We start from the raw sequence: 26529 nt of genomic DNA on the forward strand, positions 1-26529 counted from the left end.
TAGTGAAAAGAAGGGCCATCTGTACCCCAGTGTTCATAGCAGCAATGGCCACAATTACCAAACTATGGAAAGAGCCGGGATGACCTTCAAGAGACGAATGGATAAAGAAGATATGGTCCATATATACAATGGAGTATTATGCCTCCATCCGAAATGATGAATACCCAACTTTTATATCAACATGGACGGGACTGGAGGAGATTATGCTGAGTGAAATAAGTCAGGCAGAGAGAGTCAAGTATCACATGGTTTCACTTACTTGTGGAGCATAAGGAATAACACGGAGGACACTGGGAGATGGAGAGGAGAAGTGAGTTGGGGAAAATCGGAGAGGGAGACAAACCATGAGAGACTATGGACTCTGAGAAACAAACTGAGGGTTTTGGAGGGGTGGGGGAGGGTGCTGGATGAACCTGATGGTGGGTATTATGGAGGGCATATACTGCGTGGAGCACTAGATGTGGTGCATAAACAATGAATCTTGGAATACTGAAAAGAAATAAAAAGAAAGGATGATGAAGAACTTGAAAAAAAAAAAAAGAGAGAGAGAGAGAGAGACAGAGACTCTACCCAGCTTTCTGCTAACCTACTGGGAACAGCTCCTAAGTCTCTGGATTTACTAGGATCTTGCCTGTGTAACTTGTTTGCCAGAGCCAGTTTTTCTTTTCCATGGGATAATATTAGCAAATGTTACAGAATAAAGAGTGAAAAGGGAACATCAGAAACTTATCTAGGAAAGTGAACTGTCCTTTCACACCAACAACTATCCAGAAGAGCTTCATGCCCAAGTTCAACTTCATTTCATGTTAAGAATCCCTTATTAATATCTTAAAATGTTATACTATCTTTCTCTTTGGCCACAATCTCAATGAGTTATTTTGCTCTAAATCAAGAAAGACTAAGAAAGAAATGCTCTAGATTAATCAAGAAGGAGCTACTTTTAAGAGATGAGAAGCTCATAGATCTGAGCGTGTGGTCATGCCTGAAATTGGTCCTTCTGCAGCTCTCTGTCTGATGATATGCACCCTACAAATGGCTCCTTCCTGCACACAGCTGTCTCAGGGGATCCAATCTTTCCTGACTGTACCTTTGCCTCTGCAACTCGCTCAGTCTAGTTTGTCTCCCACCAAAGTTCTTTCTTTCCTTTGGTTCCTGTTCCATTTTTGCTTCTCCCTTGATACTTAACACTTTTGACTGTCTTATTGGTTCCCTACCTTTACCGAAGCTGTCTGGTTCCCTTCCAATCAGTCCTATCTCATTTCTTTACACATTTCTAAGAACTTGCCTAGAAGGAGGGTTTTAATCTTCACATCAGGGTTCTAGATGTTCTTTTGGTCCATGTTCCCCAGGAGCCCATGCTCGCAACTGTGGCTCCCAGGTAGTGAATTCTCTTAAAGCTAAGGGGCTTCTTTCTTGGCAAATTGAAATATGCCCCAATTCCCTCAATCTAGCCCTTTGTTGTCACTCTCTGCTGCCCTCCAGCGGTTGCTGAGAGGATGCAGTGGTTAGTAGTTAGATCCAAGGCCTGGCTCTTTTGCCCTTTCCATGGCCTGTAAGTATTCACTAGTAGCACACTAAAGGCAGTTTCAGAGATAAGATTTGTGTTCAGAACCTATCCAGGCTTTAAATTCCACCAGCACTACTGCAACAGCCTTTGATACTGTTACCCCCAGAGAAATTCATGTAATGACTCGTCCTTTCTCCTGAAGATGTGACTATCTCAGAAATTTACCAATTCCAGATTTGTGGGTATGCAGATTCATGCTGCATGCTGAGGTACGGGAGAAACCTGAGTTTCTGAGGCTCGGTTTGCTGGTAAAAGCAGAGAGCAGTACAGAGCTTTGCAAGAGCCCAGGTAGCATGCCTCATGGCTGACCTTGGTCTCTCTTATGATACAGCATTAGAAGATCACCAACGCTGTCCACAAGCAAAGGGAGAAACTGCCAGATGGCTTTTCCTGCACTTATGCTTACTAGCTCGTCCCACAAGAGCCAAAATGGAATGAAACGCTAGCCTCTGAGTGGATGACTTTGCTATGAGGCTATCCAGTGTGATGTTGGCACCAACCCATTTTAAAAGTGACAGTCATTCTATTGGAGCAAAGGGGGAGAAGGTTGTTGCAGACTAGACACACACTTCCAGAAAAAGTCCTTCTAGCATCTGCTGGAAGGGCTGTTCGATGTTCTGCTGGAACTCCCAAGTGGCAGAGCTCTGCCTCTGGGTTAAAGCAGGAAGTACTAGACAACTCTGTTGACCAAGCTTTAGATTACACTTCCCACTTAACCCAAGACTGTGCCAATATGGGTTGACAGCAACAATGGATAATGTTAACCGGGGGGAGGGGGGAGGTGGGTGGTGGGGGAGACATGAATCAAAGGCCAAACCCAATTCATGGGGAAATATATCCCAAATCTGGTGTTTTGTTTCCTGCTATCCAAAAGATTATCCACAACTACCCCTAACTAAAGGTCCTTCGCCCACTCCCTGTCTCCACATAACTGCCATTGTGTGGCTTAAGGGTCCTGACAGGGCCCATAGTGCCTGCCATTCATAAGTCAGCAGTTACAGACACACAAACTCTAAAAGAGAGGTTCCTCAAAGAGGCTCAGAAGCTACCTCTTTAGCAAGCACAAATGTGCAAAGAATCAAATGTTTGCCACCCACACTCCTACTCAGTGGCTATGCTTTGTCTCTGAGGAAAAAGCAAAGCCCCTAGAAAATACACAGTGGGTATTCATCAGACCTTCCACCGTCCTTCCAAAGACCCCAACTACTCTCCATTGTGAAAAATCAATGAGGAATCTACCTCTTATAAAGATCATGGTCTCATTGTGGTTGGCATCCACTACTAATATTTGCTCCTTCTCTGATTTTCAATCTCTTGAAACAATTCCATGAGACTTTAAGAAATCAGACTTCCAAATTGCTAAAGCGATTTCCATAGTGAGAGGATAATGAATAGAAAATGGCCTTCCCAACATGCTGTGATGTCATTTAGCCCATTAAAATGTCTGGGTTTTTCCTACATGATTTTTTATACCAAATACCTAAGACTTGTACTCTGCTTGGATATTATTTCATGACAGCCAGGTCTGGGAAAAAAAATGGATTCTGTGTTAAAAAAAAAACAAAAAACAAAAAAACAAACCTAGAGACAGAGTTTCCGAGCTCTCCTCTCTAGGTAAGAGCTTGGTACGAGGTGAGACAAAGTTTCGGCAGTTTTAGAATAGACTCTCTTCCAATCAACCAAAGGTGTTCAGTAAATCCCAGGACATGTTACATATTATTGGCAATTCCTTCTATGAATGTGCCAGGATGGCCCAGTTATAACACCCCAGGCAAGGTAAGGAAAGAGACCTTATTTGCAGTGGCTGCAGCAGCATCCCAGTGCCTAAAGACCTCATTTACCTGGGCCCCATCCTGTGTGTGCAGATCCAGCCTTGGCTTATATGAGGTCAAAAGTCCAGCTCAGTGGGGTCTGTTCTCAGTAATGTTCCTACTTATATTTTTTACAGAACCAGACCCAAAGGTGTTAGCTTTCCCCTGCTCAGGGACAGGAATTATTTGGTGTCAGAGCTTCCTGTGAGGTTAAAGGTGTCATTCTGAAGGTTACTTCTGTCTGTCAAAACAACTCGGACAAAAGGATTTTGTACAACAACCACAAAACCCTGCTTTCGAAAACCAAAGGACAGCCTTCTGAAGCATTTCAGGCTGACCATCTTATTTATGCCAGGCTGCCAAATCGTACCTACAAATTCTTCGCTGAAAGTCTGTGTATCAGTATACAACAGACTTGGCCTTGCCCTGGGGATCTTGCCAGAGCTCTGCAGCTATCTCTAAAAGTGACCAATATAGCATCAATACAAAAAAAAAAAATTTAGATCAAGTGGCATCCCATTGGGGGACACCTGAAGGGAGATTCTGGCAAGAGCAGGATGTTGAAGAGGCCTGCTTCATAAGCACAGGCAACTACACAAGAATGGGAGCTCCACAAGGGCAGGGACTATGTTTGATTCACTGCCCTGTACAAAGTCTACCACTAGACCCACTGTAGCAGTGCTAGACATAGTGCTCAGTGAATGAATGAATGCTTCCTGATTGGGGAGGTCTAGAGCTATATCCAAGTGTTACCTATGCCTACATTAAAACATGGACTACGGTCTGCAGGAAACTTCAGTAACTCTGTATCAGTAAGGGATCTGTGCAGGTAGCCTGATATTATTTCTTTACCTTCTTCTAACCACCCAATGCCTTCGGGATATGGTGACTCTGGATTTCATTTCTGAAACGACATCTAACCACATAGACATGCTACCGTACGAGTAGTGCTGACGACCTTTCCGAAGATAATGTGCTTAATGGCTTAACCCATTCCTTCTAACTCCACCATCCACATCAGTCATAGCAATGGCATCTTTCAATTCTGTGAGTCATTAAGCTGTTTGATTTCTGACCCTGGTGCAGATGACTCCCAATTTTGTAGACCATTATTTATTCAAGATCATACACAATCTGGAGGTCAACAGAACACTTCAAGTGAGCACTTCAAGAAGAGTCCTTCTACTGACATTACTGGTCCAGACGCATTACTACCAGTGGATTTGGGGATTTGCATACGACCCTGTCTTCCTCCACTAAGAATATTCTTTCACAAAAACATTCCCTTACTAACTCTCCGCACACCTCTAATATTCTCTACCATTACTTCTTGGCAACAGCTGAGAAAACATTTGGGAAAACTACAGGCCACCTCCCCCCACCCCAAAAAAAAACCCAGGTTACATTCCAGCAGGTTAAAAACCAGTATGAAGAAGTACATGTGGGAAATGGCTTTCTTTGTGTTAAATACAGCCTAACCATTGCAATGAAAAAAAGAAGCCTGCCACCTGAGGCCCTGTAAGATGTGGGCCTGCCCTACCCTGACCCAGGCCTCCTATGTAGTCTTCTAGTGTGGGCTTGTATAGATTGGTTAGGGAGAAACATTTAAAAAAGAAAATCTATTTACTATATATAATTTTGTTATGTGCTATATCACACAAACTCAGTTTTTGCATCAATGGGTATCCCACAGAGGTTAAAACATAAGTGGTTATTAAGAAAGATTGTTCCACAAGAGCCAGGGTTAGTCAAGCAAAGGGGGAATGTTCCTCTTCGTGAGAATGTTGCTCATTAGACTTGTTGGGCAGGGCAAAAGAAAAGAGTACGCAATTTGATTCCAAAAGCAAAATTTCTTTGGCTAGGATCAAGTTAGGATGGGGAGTGGAAGGGGAAGCTGTACATGGTTGGGCTCTTGAGCTCTTCTCAGGTCTGCACACTCAACAGTAGCTGAGAGGACTGATTTCGCCCATATACCCCTAACAGGACCAACACTGGAATTCGTTCAACATCTCCAAAGAAATATACAATTATTTCTCTCAGGTCCTATAGTTGTTTTTAAGGCAAGTTAAGTGCCTGCAATGGAAATGCACTGTGTTTACTTTAGACTGAAGGTTTAGAAATTGGGGAATAACTGGCCTAGGGGGAATGTCACCAGCTCCATCTAAAAAAAGCCGTAGATATCTTGGGATGCCTTTGCTGTTTAAGAGTCGTTGCCAACAAGCTCTATTCAGGAGATCTGATGCAATGTCACAACGTAGTTCATTCAGCTCTATAAACACTTAGGATATCGGAAGTAAATAAGAGTCGGGGCCAAGGAACAGAAAATGTTACTGAAGAAAAGAACCCATTCAACTTTTCCTGTTGGCCAAATATGTAAGGTGAACAGCCAGAGATTAAATGAGTATGTAAATAATTAATTAATCTGGGGAAGTTAAGATGCCCTCACAATGAATGTGAGTTACAGAAAAGTGAAATGTTCCAGGGTGGCCCACAATAAGCAGGGTTTGATGAGAAGTATAAAACATTAAAAAAAAAAAAGAAGAAAGAAAGAAAGAAAGAAAAAGAAAAAAAAAAGAGGTCTATGAGGAAGCTGAACAGTGAAAGGAAAGAAGAAGAGAAGTTGAGAAATGGGGGGTTTAAAGAGATTAGGCTAATTCTTTTAAGATTTTATTTATTTATTTGACAGAGAGATCACAAGTAGGCAGAGAGGCAGGCAGAGAGAGGGAGAAGAAGTCTCCTGCTGAGCAGAGAGCCCGATGTGGGGCTTGATCCCAGGATCCTGAGATCATGACCTGAGCTTAAGGCAGAGGCTTAACCCACTGAGCCATCCAGGTGCCCCGAGATTAGTCTAGTTCTTAAAAGAAGGAAAGATAGTCGAGATCCTAGTTAAACAGACCCCCATCTGTTTTTAAACAAAACTTAAAACTGGCTATTTTCTATGCTTAAAACACTTTCCTCCCTCACCAATGCCTGGATTTCAGTTTAACTTTCTACTTCTCAAATGAATTTATATATTTGATGTATATGAAATATATAATTTTATATATTTAAATGATTTTAAATATTTTATAACTACTTAGGCTCACAAAGATCTCTCCACTCTAAGGCCTCTTTCTGCATTTATAGATACATCGTTCGTATAAGGTCTTCTATCCCAACCAGAGGATAAGCTGAAGTCGATTTTCCCACATCTTTGACTCTGGGCTGACCCTGTAACCAGCTCTGGCCAACAGAATGTGGTGGGAATGAGGGCTTGCCAGTTCCAAGGGTAGACCTCAACTCCAGCAATTTCCCCTTGCTCTCCTGGAACCTGCCAATATGTCAAGTGATCCAGCCTGGGTTAGGCAGCTGGTTGATGAGACATCACAGGGAGCAGAGAAGAGTCCGCCTAGCTAAGACATCCTAGACCAGGCAGTCCCTAGCCAATCTGACCTCAGTGTATGAAAGGTGAGCCCACTGAAGCTATTCTGATTGCCAATCTGTAGAATCTCGAGTTAAATAAATGCTCCTTCTATTAAGACAACACATTTTGGGGCGCTCTGCTATGCAGCAAAACATACTGAAATAATTGAAACATACAAAATGCTCCATCCTTCCAATGTAATACTTATGACAGTGTGACTTATATTAAAATTAAGTATTTGCTGGTCACCTCTTTGCTCCTGGGGGACAGAGACTGTATTATATTCATTTGTGGATTCCCACCGTACCTGGGTTGTACTTTTGTTCACAGGAGGCACTCAGTGTGATAAAAGAAGTTGAAATGAAAATCAACTTTAGTTCAAATTCTATTGTTCATCAGCACTATATGCACTTACTACTTATCTACAAAAGAAAAACTCCAACCATAGCGTCGTTAAAGAATCAGATCACTACTGAGAATCTAGTATTGGCCTTGTATTGCAATTCCAATTATGAAGTATTATGGGCTGGCAATTACTAGGACCTGTGGTGCACACACCACTTCAAAATCATTATTAAGTGAGCCCTTTAAGGCATCCTTGTCAAGATTTCACACTGACCCAAGTCTGGATTTTGATAGAAATCTGCACATATATTTGACATATGAATGTGAAGTCATACTGCAAACCCACTTTTATGAACTTGGAAGTTTAGAAAGCTTAAAGCGGCAAAGGAGAATTTGATTTGTACTGTCTAATTCACATTATGATTAACAGCAGGTTTTCTACGCCCGGAAGTCTGACAAATGAGAGGAGGACATTCATGTGCGTTAACTACGAGGCGCTTCGCACGTGTGAAATATCATGAAAGCTTGTGTATTCAAAAGTGTCATTTCACTCTTTACCCTATGAATTAGGAAACTGAGACTAGACGGGACAGGTGGGAAAGGATGAATAGTTTTTTGTTTTTTTTTTAAGGATGAATAGTTTTGCCGTCCGTATCTGATTTGCTTCCTAATTGAATTTCTGTAGCTTTTAAATGACACTTTGCTATTATGAGATGATCTCTCATAGAGATGATCTCATCAAATATTCCATGTTTTGATTATTTTAACAGTTACCGTTCACTTGACAGTGTCTGAGACAGTCTCAAGCGAGAGAACAGGAGAGTACGCTCAGATGGAGGAAGCTCATAAGCCAGTGAGGCAAATACAGACGATGACAGCGAAAGAACATCCTTGCTGTCTTGTGACTGTGTGGTCCTCCATGGGCCTATACGCTGTAACCTGCCCTCACTTCCACTTCTTCCTCTAACTCCTGCCCTGCCTGTTTAATATTGTTACCACAGACTAATAAAGAAATGAAGATGAATCAGTTAATAAGCTGGAACACTGAATCAGGACCTAAAGAGGTTGGGCCCAGCTGGAATGATACAAATCTATGTTGTCAATAATACGAAAGAAAAACTAAATCAGCTGCATAAGGCCTGCATGAGGCCTGGGTGAGCATGCTACACAAAGGCCCAGGTACTAACAGAGGACGCTCGGTGAATCAGGAGAGGAAGCCTGTCCCCCAAACTGGGATGCATGAATAAAAACATAAAGAATCAGAGGGTTAGAGTTAAGTGAGATAGATTTCAGCCAACTTAAGAAATAGCTTCCTAATAATCAGATTGTCCTAAGGCGGCCTATGCTGCTTTGGGGAGGTGAGTTCTCTTCAAGGGGGATACGCGAGCATAGTCTGGGGTGCTGTACAGGGTTTCAGGTATCAAGCCAAAGGTTATACTGCATGATTTTCAAAATTGGCCACCAACCCCAAAATTCCGTAACCCTATTACAGGATTCCAAAGGGAACATGCAAAAGGACAGTATACTCAAAGACACTTAATCGTGCTTCACTCAAAGTCAACCTATCTCTTCTGGAGACACACTCCAAGACACACTCTCCTTATGGTCTAAGCATCTCCACAGTTCAGAAGAGGTCTCCCTCTAAAAGGATGCTTGTGTAAAAGAAGCTATGGGAATGAGTAAGAGGGACCGCAAAGAGATTAATATTTGCAGCCTGGGCTGTGGAGGGATCATTTTCTTCACAACGATTCAACCTATTGGGGCCCGCTGCTCCTGAGCCTCAGCCTGAGACCTGGGAAGTTCTTCCAGATGACCTAGGTTAGAAAAGTTGAAGCGTTTTAACAGAGACGGCCGTAACTAGGAATCTGGTGATAGATTCAATAAGAAGAGTCATACTCTTCTTAGGAGTAAAATTTTGAAGTTCTGGTTTCTCCTGCTGAAATTTCATAAAAGGAACTCTGAGAACAGAAATGCAATGGCAAACAGGAACTTAAGGGTAAACAACAGCGCTCGCTGAGAGCTCACAAGAATTTGAGCATTCTTCCCCGGCTCAGATACATCCTATTTTGGCTGTGCTGTCTAACACACTCCCTTAGTTAACATTTTCTGCGAACGCTAGTCGCTTTCCATAGGGACCAAAACCACAAACTAGAGAGAGCGACCACGCTTCCCTCTCATGAATAGCGAGAAAGGAAAAATTTTTCCTTGGGTATGTCTCTCCAATGAAATTCAGCGTCTGCTTTCCAAGAAAAGCCAATTGACTCAGAAGTTTTTGAGAAGAAACAGGGGAGAAAAGTGCAACAGACAACACTCCCCAAAACCCTAAAGCAAAATTCCCAGTCTCTCAGCCTCACATCTGCCAAGGGTTTAAAACCTGTCTCTGTTAAGTGGCTGAATCCACAGGTGGAAGGTCTTTAGTGTGGAGAGAGATACTCGGCTCCATTTGTGACCATGCTGGGAAAGCCTTTATGTGTAGGAGAACCCCCACCTCGGCCCCCAAATATTAAGTTGACACACGTTTCTGGGACGCGGCCTGAATCCTCAAACTTTGGCGGGTCTATAGAGACACAATTTTCTGTTTTCTGCTTAACAGGGCTTTCCAGAATTGTCATCAGATGACAGATTACACCACCCATCCACAAGGATGGAGGGGTAGCTCTGGCTATCCATTATGGGTTAAAAGCTGTTCCGGCATGAATCGAGTCACAGTGGTAAGGAGCCTACCAATACAAGGGGTCCTATAGCTTTAAGAAATACTCTGGGCATCTAAAAGTTTTCAGAATGCAAACTATGTCAGCTCTGAAAACAAGAGGCACTGCATCATTATGGCAGGAGAAACAAAGCCAGCCCCCTTTTTAAAACAGACAAAAAAAAAAAAGATTGTTTTAATAGGAGAGAAGCATCAGTCATTGATTCTTACTTCATTCACACTTTCTATCCAACCCCATCCATCTTCAGAGTGAAGAGATGACAGAGCCCAGTTAACTCTCTCCCTCTTTCGGCCCCCACCCATCGTGTTCCTCTCCACCCAAACCACCAAGGCCTACCAACCTACCCATTTCAATCTGCAAGCCACAGCCCCCCAGAACCACTCTTTCTATCTGCCGGGCTTGGGAAACTCGGGTATGGCCGAGTACCGGCTTTCACCTGCGTTACTTTAACAGGGTTGCCCGCCAGGTTAGCACCACCAGGTCGGGGCCTTTGCTAATCTAATCATCTTCTAAAACCACCACTTAGTCACTCATGGCTGACCACATTCTACAAAGGAGGGTATGGGAAGACATAAGGAAGGCAACAGAAAAGAGTCAACAAGCCAAACCAACAATCCACAACGTAAAATATTTCATTTTTCTTTAAATGCTGCCGCCCTCATTCTCTCTGCAGACAAAAGTGTCCTCCGGGCAGGCAGTCTCTGCATCGGTGCACCTGCTCAGCATTGGTTTGCCGAGTTATCTTTTTGCTGTGTCTGCAGAAGCCAACTAGAGCACAATGGGTCACATCACTTGAGGGTCACTTGAGTCCCTCTAGTCTCTGGGTCCCTCCGCCCACCTCCTGCCTTTCCTTCTACCCACAAAACCTTTAACTCCACCAAAGCTAAGGATCCCAGATAGCTAAATAAAAGAGGTGGCCTCAAACACAGGGAAAAACCCTTAGGTCTCCAGTGTGAATCGCCAACGCCAATCCCCCTTCCCTCCCCTTTTCCTTAAGACCTGATGGTCTTCAGTCACACATCTTAAAAGAAAAACAAAAAACAAAAACACAAAGACTTACTTGTCTCAAGTCGATGAAGGCCAACTGCAGCGTGTCCTCCTGGAACCCAGGCACCGGGCCGGATCTGGCAAACTCTGTGGGAAAGAAAAGAGGATAAAAAGCGCCTTTAACTAACCATGGACAGGGAGATTGGCAGACGGATGACAGGGAAGACAAGAGAGGCTGGGGGAGAGGAGGACCAAGCTTCTAAGGAGTCATGTCTCTCTCCCTTCAGCTTCTTTGTTTGCCCTTCAAAATTCGTGTCATCAAAACACCATTAATTCCAGCATCCTGACAGCAAGGAAACTGTACTAATTCGACCTGAAATTTATTCCCATGAGCCGCGCTGGGCTTCAGAGTGTTTGTTTTGTGAATGGACAAACAACTTGCAAAGGAGGAGGGAGTGGGGGAGAGAAAAAAGTTTTTCCTCTCAACACAATAAAATCTTCAGCTGTGAAACTCTTTTCAGTTCCGAAAGCTATTTATATTTTAGATCGCTGAAGGAATTTTCTAATTTCACGCCTGTCACCTCATTCCCCAAGCATTTATCAAAAAATATTCCCTGCCACATCATTAATTATTCCCTCACTGATTATTTGTATTATCTCATGACTACATTATTGCCAACACACACACACACACACACACCCCGCAGAAGCTGTCCCGATCTACTGCTTAGCTCTTGAGCAAAGGAGTATTTGCAGATATGAAAAGGCCCATCTAAATAAATCTCGCTGCAAAAGCTTAGGGAACATTTGCACATGTGCATCCTACTAGTGTACTCTTTGTCCTTGACTTCTACTTCTTTTCCACTCTCGAAAATTCTTTGTTCTCTTCCTGCTACCACAGTTTAGTCTTAGGTCAAAGAGACCACATGAATGTTATTTGCAATTTACACTAGCGCCTTGGGTACAAGCTCAGTTTATGGCTCTGTCTTGTATATCGTTAACAAGAAGACAACTGCACAGGGCTATAGGGACAGACACTAGTTACAGTTAAGAATGTCAAGTTTTATTGTCCCTAAGCCCAGCTTATTATGAAATCAAAAGGTCTCGTTTAAGCTCCCTACACGTATGCGTGCATGCGTGCGCGCGCACACACACACACACACACACACCCCATACAGAGAGAGAGAGAGAAAATTCAAGAGTCGGGTAGTTACTATGTCTTGAATTCTGTCTGTAAAGCCAAAGTGCGATAGACATTTAATTTCAATCTACTATTTACCTCAAAAACAACTCGAGTATTGGCTCAAAGCAAATATGAAAAGGAATGTTTTCCTTTCAATTATGTTCTTTCTCCGGGAATGAATTTAAGAAATTATACAGACACGGTATCATACTTTTCTTCTGAAATTAAATAAACTCCATCAAGATATTTGCATAAATGCCTGGAAAACTACTTGCAACATCCAGTAGCTGGATAGATTTAAATGATGACTTGTGAACAATTATAGGAATTCCTTTTTTTTTTTTTTAATATTTTCCATCTGGGGCTTCTTAGACACAATAGGTTTTCATAACATCCTTGTCCCACTTTAAAAAAATAATGCTAACAAGTTAAGTTGCAGGGATTATGGAAACATCATGTGAAATACAATTTAATACAATTTATTAAGCTAACATATAGCACAGATGTATTCTACCACTGCACACAAAATATTCTTATTTTAGACATTTCAACAAAAATGACTCCCGTAAGTGGAAGGAGAGAAATTGTATTAGCAGCACTAGGTTTCTATTTGCATTGAAAAGAAAATTCAAGTACCATTTGTAAGTTAATTCTATCATATTACAGACCAAATGATTCAAGTTTTACAAGAGTAAAATCCTACAACCGTACAAATACTTGATGAGGGCCATGTTAATCGAATGCCTGGCCTCCTCTGTCCTTCCTATCTTACAGAAGCCATTATGTGTGCTAACCTTGTAGATAGTGGCTGTTCAAGTCAGACATACAATTTTCCCATATTCTGCTCTTACAGAAAGCAGTTCTTTGAATTATAGCCACAGTCACTCTCTTTGACAGCCCTGATCGTCAGTGGTCAGCTTAAAAAAGCTTCCCAAGCCTGCTGGTTTCATCCAAGGTCAGTAGCTCTCCCCCCACTGTTCCTGCAAGAGTTGAGGCTTTGTTGAATCATTTGAGGTACTGAAGTCCTCTCTGTCAGTGGAAACCTTTCTTGAGTCAAAGGCAGCCACGATCAAGGTGTTCTGCTTACCTACACATGTCCGACTCAGCAGAACTACCCTGGGATACGTGGTTCAAATGCCTGAGAGCTGCTACCCATTCTCACAGCTGCATCTTTTTTTTTTTTTTTAAAGATTTTATTTTTATTTATTTGACAGAGAGAGATCACAGTAGACAGAGAGGCAGGCAGAGAGAGAGAGAGGGAAGCAGGCTCCCTGCCAAGCAGAGATCCCGATGCAGGACTCGATCCCAGGACCCTGAGATCATGACCCGAGCCGAAGGCAGCGGCTTAACTCACTGAGCCACCCAGGCGCCCTCACAGCTGCATCTTGAGCATGATCCCTGGGGCCTTGGGATGGCGCTGCCAAAGCCACGCAGGAAACCATATGTGACACATGTTAGTTCTCACAGTCTGACTTTATAGGCCGCATTTTTATGACACACTGAATCTTCCAGTTTCCCAGAGGACAGGGTGGCCTTTTAGATTTGACTCTCCTTTGATAAATCAAAAGGAATCCGAGAGCGACAACTGCATCAAGGTAAGGCAAAGTAGAGACTGATTTCACATACAGTTTACGGAAATGTCTAATTATCATATATTTAACTTCATGTTTGTATTTTTACCTCATTGTTTTATGCATCTAATTCTTGTCTTCTCATTAGATGAGGAAACTCCTTAAGGATAAGGACCAAACTGCTGAACCTAACAAGTATTTAAAATAGTAGATGCTCAACAGATACTCATTTATTCATTAAATAAGTTATAAAAACAGCAAGATTTGTTAATCACACATATTCTTCACTACGAATGAAAGTCTGAGGATTGCAACAGGTAATGTGTCCTTAACATGAATATCAAAAAGCAGGATTTAGGGGCGCCTGGGTGGCTCAGTTGGTTGAGCAGCTGCCTTTGGCTCAGGTCATGATCCTGCACTTCCGGGATCGAGTCCCACATCGGGCTCCCAGCTCCTTGGGGAGTCTGCTTCTCCCTCTGACCTTCTCCTCTCTCATGTTCTCTCTCACTCATTCTCTCGCCAATAAATAAATAAAATCTTTAAAAAAAAAAAAGCAGGATTTAGGAATTTATGAGTTCCTTAAAACCAGATGCACAATGATTGAGGGGCTGGGTTTTGAAGTCATACTAGCAGAGTTTGAGCCAAAGATACGGGGTCTATGGGAATGGGCAAATTACTTAATCTCCTTAAAGCTTCAATGGCTTTTTCTCAAAAATGAAGAAAAGAGTACATTCCTTATGGTGCTACTATGAGGATTAAATGAAATAACACATACAAAGCAGTTGGCAAAGTGCCTGGCATATCATAATTGATTATCATTACAATTAGTTTTTTGTGTGAATATACAGTTCTCTGGGAAGAAGTTTCAGAGGCTTTACTGAATTCTCAGAGGGCTGGTGAGCCAACAAAAGTTAAAGAAATGCTGTTCTTGGGGCGCCTGGGTGGCTCAGTGGGTTAAGCCTCTGCCTTCGGCTCAGGTCATGATCCCAGGGTCCTGGGATCCAGCCCTGCATTGGGGATCTCTGCTCAGCAGGGAGCCTGCTTCCTCCTCTCTCTCTCTGCCTGCCTCTCTGCCTACTTGTGATCTATCTGTCAAATAAATTAAAATCTTAAAAAAAAAATTTTAAAGGAGCGTAAAAGTTACAGAAAAGAAGGTATATTGTTAAGTGAAGGCACAAGTGGGGAAAGAAAACCCCACCAAAAAAAGTATTTTGCTTAACAAATAGTCAACATTCCTTCACATTCTTACATACACTTAAGTCTATGAGATCTGGCAAACAATATTAATTTCTCAAAAATATCCAGTAGGTTCACATTCCTAATAATCTTCATATTATAGTGATATAAAATTACCAAAAGAGAAAAAGAAGGTATTCCATTAATTTCAAAATGCTTTCTAGACTTCTTGAAAGCTGATCTTAAAATTAAATAACACTATCACTTAGAGGGGAAAGGAAAAAAAATTAAATAAACTTTAAAATTATTCACATTTGGCTGAAGAAAAAAGCCATAAACACCATAAAACCTCAATTAGAATAAAATGGTAGAGTCAGATTAGAAGGGGTTTTGAGAAGTCAAAATAACTGTCTTAGTCTATAATCTGTGTATCTAGATAGGGCATCTGGGAGTTTATCAAGAGCAAGTTGTGAGAAACAGAAAATAAAAGCAGTTCTTTAGAACTGACCAAACGGGAACAATCATGTTCTTAAGGGTATACGGAGTCACAAAATGACAGACCTGCTTTATGCAAATTGTCCATGGGGCAAGAACAATTTTCAAAAGAAGAGGAGCAACAAGATAAAATTTCTTTCTTTTTTTTTTTTTAAAGATTTTATTTATTTATTTGACAGACAGAGATCACAAGTAGGCAGAGAGGTAGGCAGAGAGGCAGGCAGGGGCGGGGGGTGGGCAGGCTCCCTGCTGAGCAGAGAGCCTGATGTGGGGCTTGATCCCAGGACCCTGAGATGGTGACCTGAGCCGAAGGCAGAGGCTTTAACCCACTGAGTCACCCAGGCGCTCTGATAAAATTTATTTCTGAAAAGCAAACTAGCACAATATCTGACAAATAGGTAAAACAGCAATTGTTGGAGGAAACCACAGTTGGTTTAAATAAGAGGAAGCTGTGAAGACAGCAGGCAAAACGGTAACCAGAGGGTCCCTGGATACATCATTTACTTTGGATCCAGCAACCGTCCAGGTCAGATACACAATGAAGATTGCCATCACCAGCCCCCATGAGAGGGATTCGAGGTTTGGTTCTGGCCAAGATGCCAGGTGAGAAAGAAAACTCCGTACCTAGGAGCCCAAAGTACGCTGGGTACTTGTTTATACCTTAGGATCATGTCAGGTCACATGTGGTTTTTGTGGGATCGAAAAAGTAAGAGCCGCTGTTGCTGTATTCACATAATGGTTTCCTGGTATCTGGCTCCCTGAGGCCGCAGGTGAGGGGTGTGCCAGACTTGGAAGCGTGGCTCTGGGGAAGCTAACCCCTTCTTGCATCACTTCTCCACAGCTCCAATAAGCTAATTACAGAGAGATGCTGAAAGACTCCCCAGGGAATCCACTCAGGGCCCTGCTGGTCAGAGAAAGGTCGGCCAGAACCTAAGGAATTAGAATTATGACCGAAGGAGCTAGACAGCCAGGATACAGGAAAAGGGGTTGTGGGGGGGCGGGGAACACCTTGTAGATGCCACTGATTCTACGGGTCTAAGTGTGTTTGCATGGACACGTGATCATAAAAACCACACAGCTTTATTTAGCCAGGGGAGGACTCTGGTTGCACATTATTCCCTGCTTTTACACACCTGAAGTATAAAACTCACCACATCTCCAACCCCAAGAAGGGCAGAGGAGAGCACAGTCTCACTCAAACGGATTCTCCAAGTTCTGGGAGAGAAACCTGATGAAAAATGATGATGCTAAAATCTGATCGCAAATGCCAAACCAGTACTCCAAACAGACTTACAATTACTATTCGTGTTTATTGTTCTAAGTTCAATTCTCCAAGCTCCTTTTGCTCTGAAAGACCACGGAACGCTAGGATGGAGAGACTTTTTAATTAAGAAAGAATTAATCTCCCATTAATGAAGAAACGGCCCCCAGCAAGAAGGAACTTCCCCGCTCCTGCTATGTAAACGGGCCCATCTGTCTCCACCCGGCTGTCCCCCGACAGTACCGCGGAGAGGAAAGGATGGTCCTGGCACTTTCATGACTGGTGTCAGTGACAGCACATTTTCACCTGGAGAGAAAAGCTGTTTTAGGCAGAATAAACCTAGAAAAGCAGAGAAGCTGATTTCTACTTCTTACTTAACATATAAGAAGAATCAGTAAACAGTCTAATGAAACTGGTTAGCTGAATCTAGTAAAGCAAAGTAAAAAATAATTCCATTCAAGTTTAAAAAGACAGCGATGACAGAAGTTCCTACCATGTCATGGAGCCCAGGGGACACTGGGTGCATTTACGGAAATAAAGTGCTGTTCTTTGTCTGAAGAAATAATACTTTAAGTGATGGATAAGAATCCATAGCTGCCGTCACTAAATTAAACAGAGTGACTTTTGCCTTGTGTGGCTCTTTGCAGAGGAAGAAGGGTGGAAGAAAGTGAAGACCGTACCGAGCGGCAGAACAATGTCACGCCAATGGCAGTGGACTTTACCTTAATATTCCACAGAAAAATAAATAGCCAAAAGCATAGCAGAAGACGACCTAGGACTCAAGTCTACAACCTATAATCCTAAAGCTGAAGGACGCATTTCTAACTACTGAGGACTCCTGCAGATGAGAAAATGAAGGCCCCAAAGGTTAAGTCAGTGACCTAGTCAGAATCTGATCCTTCTGGGTCTGTCCTTCTATTATTTCAATATGCAATCCCCACCTGGAATGTCTAAAAGCAAATATTCCCTTTATATGCATATTAAATATTCCTCCCCACTTAGTGAGGAATAATAATAAAATCATTAAAATATGCAGATCGGTACAAAGCCATAATTTTCCTCTAAAGTTCCTGAATGCTTCACTATTTTACAAAACAAGGGCCAACTGCATAATGTATATTTCAAAATTAGGGTGAAAAGAAGCTTCTCCCAATTAGCAATCAGCAGAGCTCCTGTGTATAATCTCTGGAAGGCTGAGGCTCTGCCATAAGAGAGGTGGGCTTCCTGAGAGATGAGAAAGACTTGTGCTCTTAAGTAGTAACTTTATATCCTTGGCATTTTTACTATGCTTTTAAGGACTTAATTTTATCCATGTGTTTGTTCAGCACTGATGATTCTGCTGCATGAACATATACACAAAGCTGTGGCTATCTGAAATTTTACAGAAGAAGTTGGAGAAGGATTCTGCAGGTCATTTAACATAACAGGGAAAATCAAATTTTTAGAAAAGCACTGTCCAAAAAGACACACAAGCCCCATATGTAATTGTAGGATTTCTAGTAGACACATTAAAAACAGAAACAAAATAATTAATTTAAAATTAGTAATATATCTTGTTTGCTCCAATATGTACATGTATTTCAATTTTAACACAAAACTAATATTTTAGGGGCGCCTGGGTGGCTCAGACAGTCAAGCGTCGGCCTTCAGCTCAGGTCATGATCTCAGGGTCCTGGGATCCGTCCCACATCGGGCTTTCTCCTCAGCAGGGAGCCTGCTTTTCCCTCTTGCTCTCCCTTTGCGTTCTCCCTTTCTCTCTCTCTCAAATAATAAAGTAAAATCTTAAAAAAAAAACATGAAACTAATATTTTAAAAATTATTCATGTTTGGGGCACTTGGCTGCCTCAGTTGGTGGAGCATGTGACTCGTGATCTCAGAGCTGTGAGTTCAAGTCTCACATTGGGCACGGTGATTCAGTATGTATTTTACATTTACAGCACATCTCCTTTTTTGACTAGCTACATTTCAAATGTTCAAATGGCCATTAAGGCTGGTAGCTATAGCACTGGACAACACAACTTTAGATGATGTCAACTGTAATGTATGTAAATTAAAATTAATTGTGCCAAGCGGCGCCTGGGTGGCTCAGTTGGTTAACTGTCCAACTTTTAGTTTCGGCTCAGGTCATGATCTCAGGGTGGTGAGATCCAGTCCTGTGTTGGGCTCTGGCTCAGTGGGGAGTGTGCTTGGGGTTCTCTCTCTCCCTCTGCCCATTCCCCAGCTCATGTTTTCTCTCCCTCTCTCTCTCTCTCAAAAATTTAAAAAAAAATCTTTAAAAAAATTAATTCTGCCCAAGAACGACTTCAGATTTTGAAATGACACAGAATGACCCTTCCTATAATTCACAGCAGGCTGAATTCTATTTTTCACATTGGCTGTGAAATTAGGTTTAAAGCAAATGCCCATGATGCTATACAATGGGTTCTACTCAGCTCATATTATAATATTATATATAATTATATATATTATAATTCCTATGCCCTCAGGGAGCTACATACTTTGTATAATACAAAGTCCTGTCAACACATTTTTCTATTACCTCTCTATTAATCCTGATATTTGTATTCTCATCTTTCTTCTCTTCAACCCGTTTTTTTCTTTCTTACACATCTGCCCCCCTTATCTGTGGGGGGATATGTACCAACTCACCCAGTGGATGAGTACTGAACCCCATATATACATACTATGTTTTTTCCTATACATACATACATACATACATACATACCTATGTTAATTTATAAAATAGGCACAGTAAGAGATCAACAATAGAACAATTACAATAATATACTGTACTAAAAGTTATGTGAATGTGGTGTCTCTCTCAAAATATCTTATTGTACAATTCTCATCCTTCTTGTGATGACATGAGAAGATAAAATGCTTGTGTGATGAGATAAAGGAGATGAGAGATGTGGGCTTTATGACACAATGTTAGTCTACTACTGACTTTCTGATGATACCTTAGGAGGATCAATTGCATCCAGATCACAGCTGATCTTGGGTAATGGAAACCGCAGGAAGGAAAACTATGGATAATTGGAAGCTCTAGTACCTAATTTACTTATTTTTTCAATTTACCCTGTTGAAAGTGATCTCAAATCATTTTTGGAAAAAGCAGTAGGGTATCCATTTTTTCAAATGATGACAGTTGATGAGTATGGAAGTTTCTGTGCAAAGTTTACTGCCTCAGTTTCCCCAACCAGTGATGACAGTGACAATCCTGATCTATAACTGCAAAATATTTTATAATGTGCAACAGAAAATAAATGCTGATTCCTTAAAAGGAAAAGGATCAAGACTCACTATCAGAACTCCAAACATGGTGGACGAGTATCATACCACACTATGAAAAATGCTGAAAGTCAGAGAAATGACTAAGATAGGTTCCACATGGGAAGTTTCCAAAGTTAAAAAAGCTAGATTATTTTTTTAATTATATTAATATAATTCTTTCCAAACTGAGAGTAGTTAGTATTTCTTTGATATATATTTCATAGATGTTCCGACAATATGCTAGGAAAACTAAGTCTCATAACGTAAGCTGATGTCCACAAAAGATAGATGTATCATTAGATGAGATTCTAGTCCTTTCTAAAATCTGCTTATGTGACCTTGGGCCAATCATGTAAGGTTTTAGTACCAGATGTCTCTGCTGTAAAATGAAGGTAATAATATTTCACTTACTTAAAGCTATAGGACTAAATCAAATATACTCTTGAGGTCTGTGATATGGTAAAGAACATATCTGGTCTTTTCCCCCAGAAATCGAGTTTCAAATATGCTGGAAAGCTCCTGAACAACTGGAGTTGCCATTCACAATGAGCTTCTTTGGACCATACCTATGTTTAAACTAACAAGGTTGCTCAAGTATGCCCTCAGTTTTAAAGACAAAGCTCAGCCCCAACCCCAGTCTCCAGCAAGGGTAAAGGGGTTAGAGATTGATTTCATTTATGTAGCCAATTACTTACTCAATCATGCCCATGTAATGCAAGCCCATATAAATACTCTGGACACTGAAGCTCAGTAAGTCTTTTTGATTAGTGAACACATTGATGTGCTGGAAGGGTGACATGCCCAAACTCTAATGAGGAAAGGTTATGAAAATTCTGTGTTGTCTTCCTCCTCCCCAGGACCCTGATCTGTACATATCTTCCATTTGGGTGTTCCCAAGTTACAGCCTTTATAATGAACCTATAATCCATAGTACAGAACTTTCAATGATTTCTGAGAGTTTTCTAGTAAATTATTGAAACCAAGGGAGCGTGGGGAACCCTGAGTCTCCAGTAACCTCCAAAGAAGTATGAGTGGCTTGAACATCTGAGACTTGTGGTTGATGTCTGAAGAGAGGCAGTCTTATGGGACCGACTCCTTAACTTGTGGGGTCTGTAATAACTCCAGGTTGTTAGTGCTAGAATTGGATTGAAATGTAGGACACGAAACTGGTGTCAGAGAATTGCTGTTGGAACACAAAGTCCCATCCAGATCAAGTGTGACAGAACTTGATATGGGGTCCACTTTAACATCCAGGCTATAGCCACAAACATGCCCCAGCATAGTTAATGTGAAAATTACTAGAATTGGATACAATAAAAAAATGGGCTTTCCCCCTCTACATGGTCATTTCTTCATTGAATTAAAAATTTAAAGATATTAAATTAAAACAAGGCTTCATTATTAGACACCATTTCTCACATGGCCAAGTAAAATGTTCTGTGTATCTTGCCCAGAGAAAGTTAACATTTTCTATATTTACTAGATTTGCTTCTTTGCTTCATGAAATTGTTTGACTATCTGCTGTGAAGTCTTCCACCTACAATGGAAATCTAATGTAAAGTATTAAAACAATGTTCTAACATTCATGCTAAATGTTTGCATTAGATCAATATCAACATAAATACTATTCTGGTTACGTAGGCTAATGGATTTACCTACAGAGGTCAAGACCTAAATGTGGGACCCTCAGGATCCATCTTACTTAGAGAACATAAACTGTGCCACTGAGAACACAGTTTAGAGTGTGTTTTCCCTTTTCTCCTTGCCCCCTAAAACAAACAAAGAAATAAACAAAAACAAAAGAAGAGAATCTCTGTTTGCGCAACTTGAGCCCTTGGACTGATTGTTACTAGGTAAAGGTCAAGAAACGGACTTCCAACACAGCTCTGGAGCTCTAGAAGAAAGATTAAGGATTTTAACTCCTAGGTACTGCTATGAGGGAGACGAGTGTTTAAAGAGAATTTACATTAGCTGCAAGAAAAGGAAATGAAAATAATTGTTTCTTAAGGCACATAAGCAGCTTCTTTCTGTGATACACTGGTGCTTTTAAAGGACTATCTTAAGGGCCAGAAGGTATAAGAGATAAATGAACATTTGAAGTACTAAAAGCACTCTAGTCTTCAAATGATCCTTGCTGAAAAGCTCTCTAAAATGCTTTTCTAGCCAAGAGTAGAGAACCTCACCCTTTCCCCTGGTTAATTGTCCAGGCAGGGGCTTAGGCTAAACCTGTTTCCATCCGCTGACAGAAGAACAGTTGACAATGAGATTCCAGTGACTCAGAGGGAAAGGGCAGGTCTCAAGCAGGCTGACTGCTGGGATTTGGTGGAAAATGGTTATTTGAATTTCTCCAGAAAGGTACCTCATTCAGAAGAAAGGGAAGAGGATGACAGAAAGAAGAGGAAAATGACTAGGAAATTTTACTGATGCCCACAAAGAAAATAAAGGAAGAATTATTTTTCTTTTCTTCCCAGTTACATTATATAAAATGTTTGGTGTTATTTGCTATTAAACAGTCCAAATCATTAGGCTGAACTATGGCAACATAAAGAAAAATAACCACTGAAATTCTCAGGGGCAATGAAATAACCTATTCTTTCTTCACTTTCAAACTCAATTTCTGAAAGAGCTGTTTACAAGCATTGATTCAACTTCTTTATCTTCTACTCATTCCTGACCTCTCTGTAATCTGATTTCTACTACCCTAACTTCCACCAAAAGTACTGTCTCTAGAATTTACTTTGGCTTCCTTCTTACTAAAGCAACACTTTTCCAGTCCTTATCTTACCTGACATTTGCACGACCATGCAGTATTACATAAAATTATTCACTGATTTTTTTTAAGATTTTATTTATTTATTTGACACAGAGAGAGTGAGAGAGACTGCGCAGGGGCGAGCGTACAAGCATGGGGAGTAGAAAAGAGAGAGGGAGAAGGATCCCCGCTGAGCAGAAAGCCTAATGCAGGGCCCACTCCCTGGACCCTCATATCATGACCTGAGCCAAACACAGCTATGCAACCAACAGGCACCCAAAATCATTCACTGTTTATCTGAAATTCAATTTTCCCCCTGAAATTCACATTTCACTGGGTGTCCTGTTTTTTTAATCTGGCGACCCTACTAGTTCCTATATTTAGGCTTGTCCCTCTTCTGTGCATTTTTCACAATTTTGCCACAGTGGTTTTCCTAAAGCAGAAAATGACCATGTTGCGTTCATGCAATAAAACATGACCAGCTCCCTATGTACCTAGAATGAAGTATATACTTCTCAATAAGTCTTCCACAAGCTAGCAGGGATTATATTTTCATCATTTCCTCTTGGCTATCCTACTTCATTTCATCCTATTTCTGGTCATAATGAACTAGTTTTAGTTCTCTAATACGCCATGCTTTTTATTTCCTCCCAGAATTTATATGAACACCTGCCTTAGACAGAACATCCTTCCTAACCTACATCCTCCTTGAGAGGCTAACTCCCACCCGTGTATTTCCATTGGATAGCTTAGTCCAAACTATTCATATTTAAGAAATGAGTAAGGAGATTTTAAAAGAAATTAAATGTATTATTCACAGCTACTTAGTGATCAAACAAAGAGAAAGACAGGTCTCAATTCAACAGTGACCTACCATACCACTTTCTCCTCCCAGGAAAGGAGTGGAAAATAGAAGTAAAATATAGATCAACCACAATCACAGAATCTTATAGCCAAAACTTACAAAATTCTATACATCGAAACATAGGAAACTTAGCTTTTCTAAATGGAGGTGCTGGCAATGATATTTCCCTCATGTTTTCTAAATTCCAATCTTAGAAATATAAAAATTGGAAATGCTAAGGTGATCTTCTGGAGAAATTCAGGTCTCCTCAACTTTTCTCTCCCTCCTCTCTCTCATTCTCACACACATATACATATACTGATAAAACAGAGAAAGAGAGAAAAAAAGACAAATTTTTATAATTTGTAATGCTAAAAGTAGACTAGATGGTTTAACTCAAATCAGAATCTGTTAAATGCTGAAATGCCAGAGCAAGTAATGATTGAGAGACATGAATTTTTTTTCCTTTAAAATGTCTTATAAAAACTAGGACTTTCATCAATTTTTTGAGATGTATGAGGTATGTTCCACCTAAAGGTAGCAGATGGATTAGAATGTTATGGGAACTTCTTGCAGACCTGGGTCGAAGTCTGTCAACGGTCAACAATTAAAATAATTTTTAAATAAATGTGCTATTTAATATGGCTTCCTGATTTACACCCTATAAAATGGCCCAATTATAATTAATAGTTTACTGGCCTCAGCCCCAAAGACATCATGACGTGAGGGCCAAAGAAAATACGAAATGTACAAAATGCCCCAGTGTAAACACTTGGGGACAAGCGAGAACAGTGAACACATCAGATATTCTTGGGAGACTCTGGATTATTACAAAGCATTAAGATTTGGGCCTAAATGAGTAAAAGGGATGTACAAATGGCTTGATGGAAGGAAGCAGCAATGCTAAAGAAATAAAATAAATTTCAGCTGAGCGGCTGTTTGGAGCTAGTTGATACAACAGAAAGACATGGCCATATGCTGCTCTGGGGCTGGCGGTGAGTCTCAGGTTTGCGATGATTAAGATGAGTAATGATTTCTACTGGCTCATTTCTCCCTAAAAATGCTTTTGGGTGTTTTAAAGCAAATCATGGGGATTAATGAAACATTTTAAATAACTGGTTTTTTTTAAGTTTCTAATGAAGAAACAATAAAAAGATTTTGTAGAATAATAAATTGCTATGATATACTCCTTCTACTGTAAGAAAACCTCTTTTTCTAAGTCTGGGACGAAGGTCAAGTGACAGGAAAGTAGCAATAACCACCATATACTTTTAATTTTTTCCTTCCTTGAAAAGGCATTTCTTAATTGTTCTGGTCCCTGAACTTTCAAAATGTATAAGGTCTCAAAGTTGTGGAAAAATAAGAAATAAAATCAGAAACAGCTAAAATGGGAAATGTAGAGAAAGAGGGAAGGAGCACCAACTTTGGAGTATCACTTAAACAAACAAAAAAAAAAACCAAACAAATCTGATATTCTTTCCAAAACCAAGCAGCAGGAAAATGGCCTTTTGGAAACTACTAGTGGTTTAAGGTAAATCTCTTACCTCCCCCAGCACCCCCAAGCACCCCTTGAAATAAAATCAGGAAGAAAAATCTAAACAATTTCAAAGAGGAATCAGTCATTGTCCTTATTTAGAGATGGGACAAGTACCACGTTTTCCAAATAGATAGACAGAATTTAGGGTATTAGGAGAGTTTGTCACAGAAAGGGAAACTTGATTGAAAATTATGATCATATAGCAGGTCCTTTGTATTATGCCCCACAAACAATCCAAGGTAACATTCATTACTAGAAAAAGTACTTTGTCTGTGTTGGCCAATCTCTGGAAGCCAACGGCAGGTTTGACACTGATGTATAAGAAGGTTAGAGAAGCATGATCCATCTCCATTTGCTTGACAAGGATGGCATCTTAGGCCATGGTGAGGAAGAGCAGGTTGCCTGCCCTCACTGCTCAGGTTGGCAGCATCTACTATCAAATGACCAGGTGTCTGGCAGTGGGCTCAGAGACACAATGACTTCCTTATCTTCTGGAATTCAAGGAACTTCATCCCATGAGCCAAAGTAAGTGCTGAGTGGGCAGTACTCAGTGACCCATGTCTGAGAAGAGTCCTCTTAGAGGGTACAGGTCCATCATCCATAGTCAAAGAGAAGTGACATTGCCATTTTAACGGCAGGGAAAACTTTTATTTGGGTTCTCCAAAGCAGAGACACACATCATAATAGCTCAGCACCTAGCATGACAAACCTTACTTACAGTCATGGGAAGACTACAGCAAACAAAGCAAGGCTTTCGTACCACCTATTTTGGATAGAAGGAAGATGTTTGCACTTTGAGCTCTTTGCACATCATTTTAGATCTGAAAATGCAAGCTTGATCCTGCATTTAAAAAGAACTGGTAAGGATCTGGAATGTGGGAGAGGGATGAAGCCCTACAATCAAATTGCTAAGTTTCAAAGAAGATTTTTGCATAATACATTGATTGGGAGCTGTGTACCTAAGAGGCTATCGCCTCTGTTTTCATCCTACAAATTCCCACTGTACTTGAGTTTAAAATCTGACTTCTTGTATAGGATATCCACAGTGTTCCAGGTCTTGCAGAAAAAGCAAAGAATGCAGAGAATAAACTCCTGATTTCTGCATATATACATATACAATTGTCAACTTCATGATTCTCCCTTGCATCTGTAAGTTTCAGATCTTGAAGCAAAATGAGAATTAGAAACAGGAATAAAAAATGAAATGGAGAAAAGGGAAAAACAAATGATAAAATAGATAAACAAAATATGCTCTGTTAAGACTGGCTACCCGAATTCCTGTAGACTTCCAGTAGAGAATGAAAGAAGAGATATAAAATATTTTTCTGATTCCATTAACCAGTCAATCAACCAAAAGACAAAACTCATTAGCCATGGAAGTTGCCTCATGGAACAAGTTATTGTCTCCATCATATTAAAAGTAATAATGACTAATTATCCTCAGATTTGCCCATGTGCAGAGCTGTGCAAATTGTAAAAAACAAGTTTATTTTTCTGCACACGAACTCAAAATCTATCATCAATCTTCTTACCTTATTGTTTCTCAGATGGAAGACAGCAGAAAGAGAAAGCTTGTTTTAAAATTATAATTAGAAAGATGAAGTTGAAGATAG

The 26529-nt window shown here is 40.7% G+C and overlaps 1 protein-coding gene across 3 annotated transcripts in view; it reads right to left on the reverse strand.

Annotated features, from left to right (window-relative positions):
• The window catches only part of EXOC6B (exocyst complex component 6B), a 625057-nt gene that overhangs the window by 145115 nt on the left and 453413 nt on the right, over positions 1–26529 (reverse strand). For all 3 annotated transcript variants that reach the window (XM_044261370.1, XM_044261369.1, XM_044261368.1), the window contains one exon: positions 10898–10971. In XM_044261370.1, coding sequence (XP_044117305.1) covers positions 10898–10971 — 74 coding nt within the window. The remainder of the gene's footprint in view (positions 1–10897; positions 10972–26529) is intronic.

The sequence above is a fragment of the Neovison vison genome, chromosome 8 (genome assembly GCF_020171115.1).
Source record: "Neovison vison isolate M4711 chromosome 8, ASM_NN_V1, whole genome shotgun sequence".
Classification (NCBI taxonomy): domain Eukaryota; kingdom Metazoa; phylum Chordata; class Mammalia; order Carnivora; family Mustelidae; genus Neogale; species Neogale vison.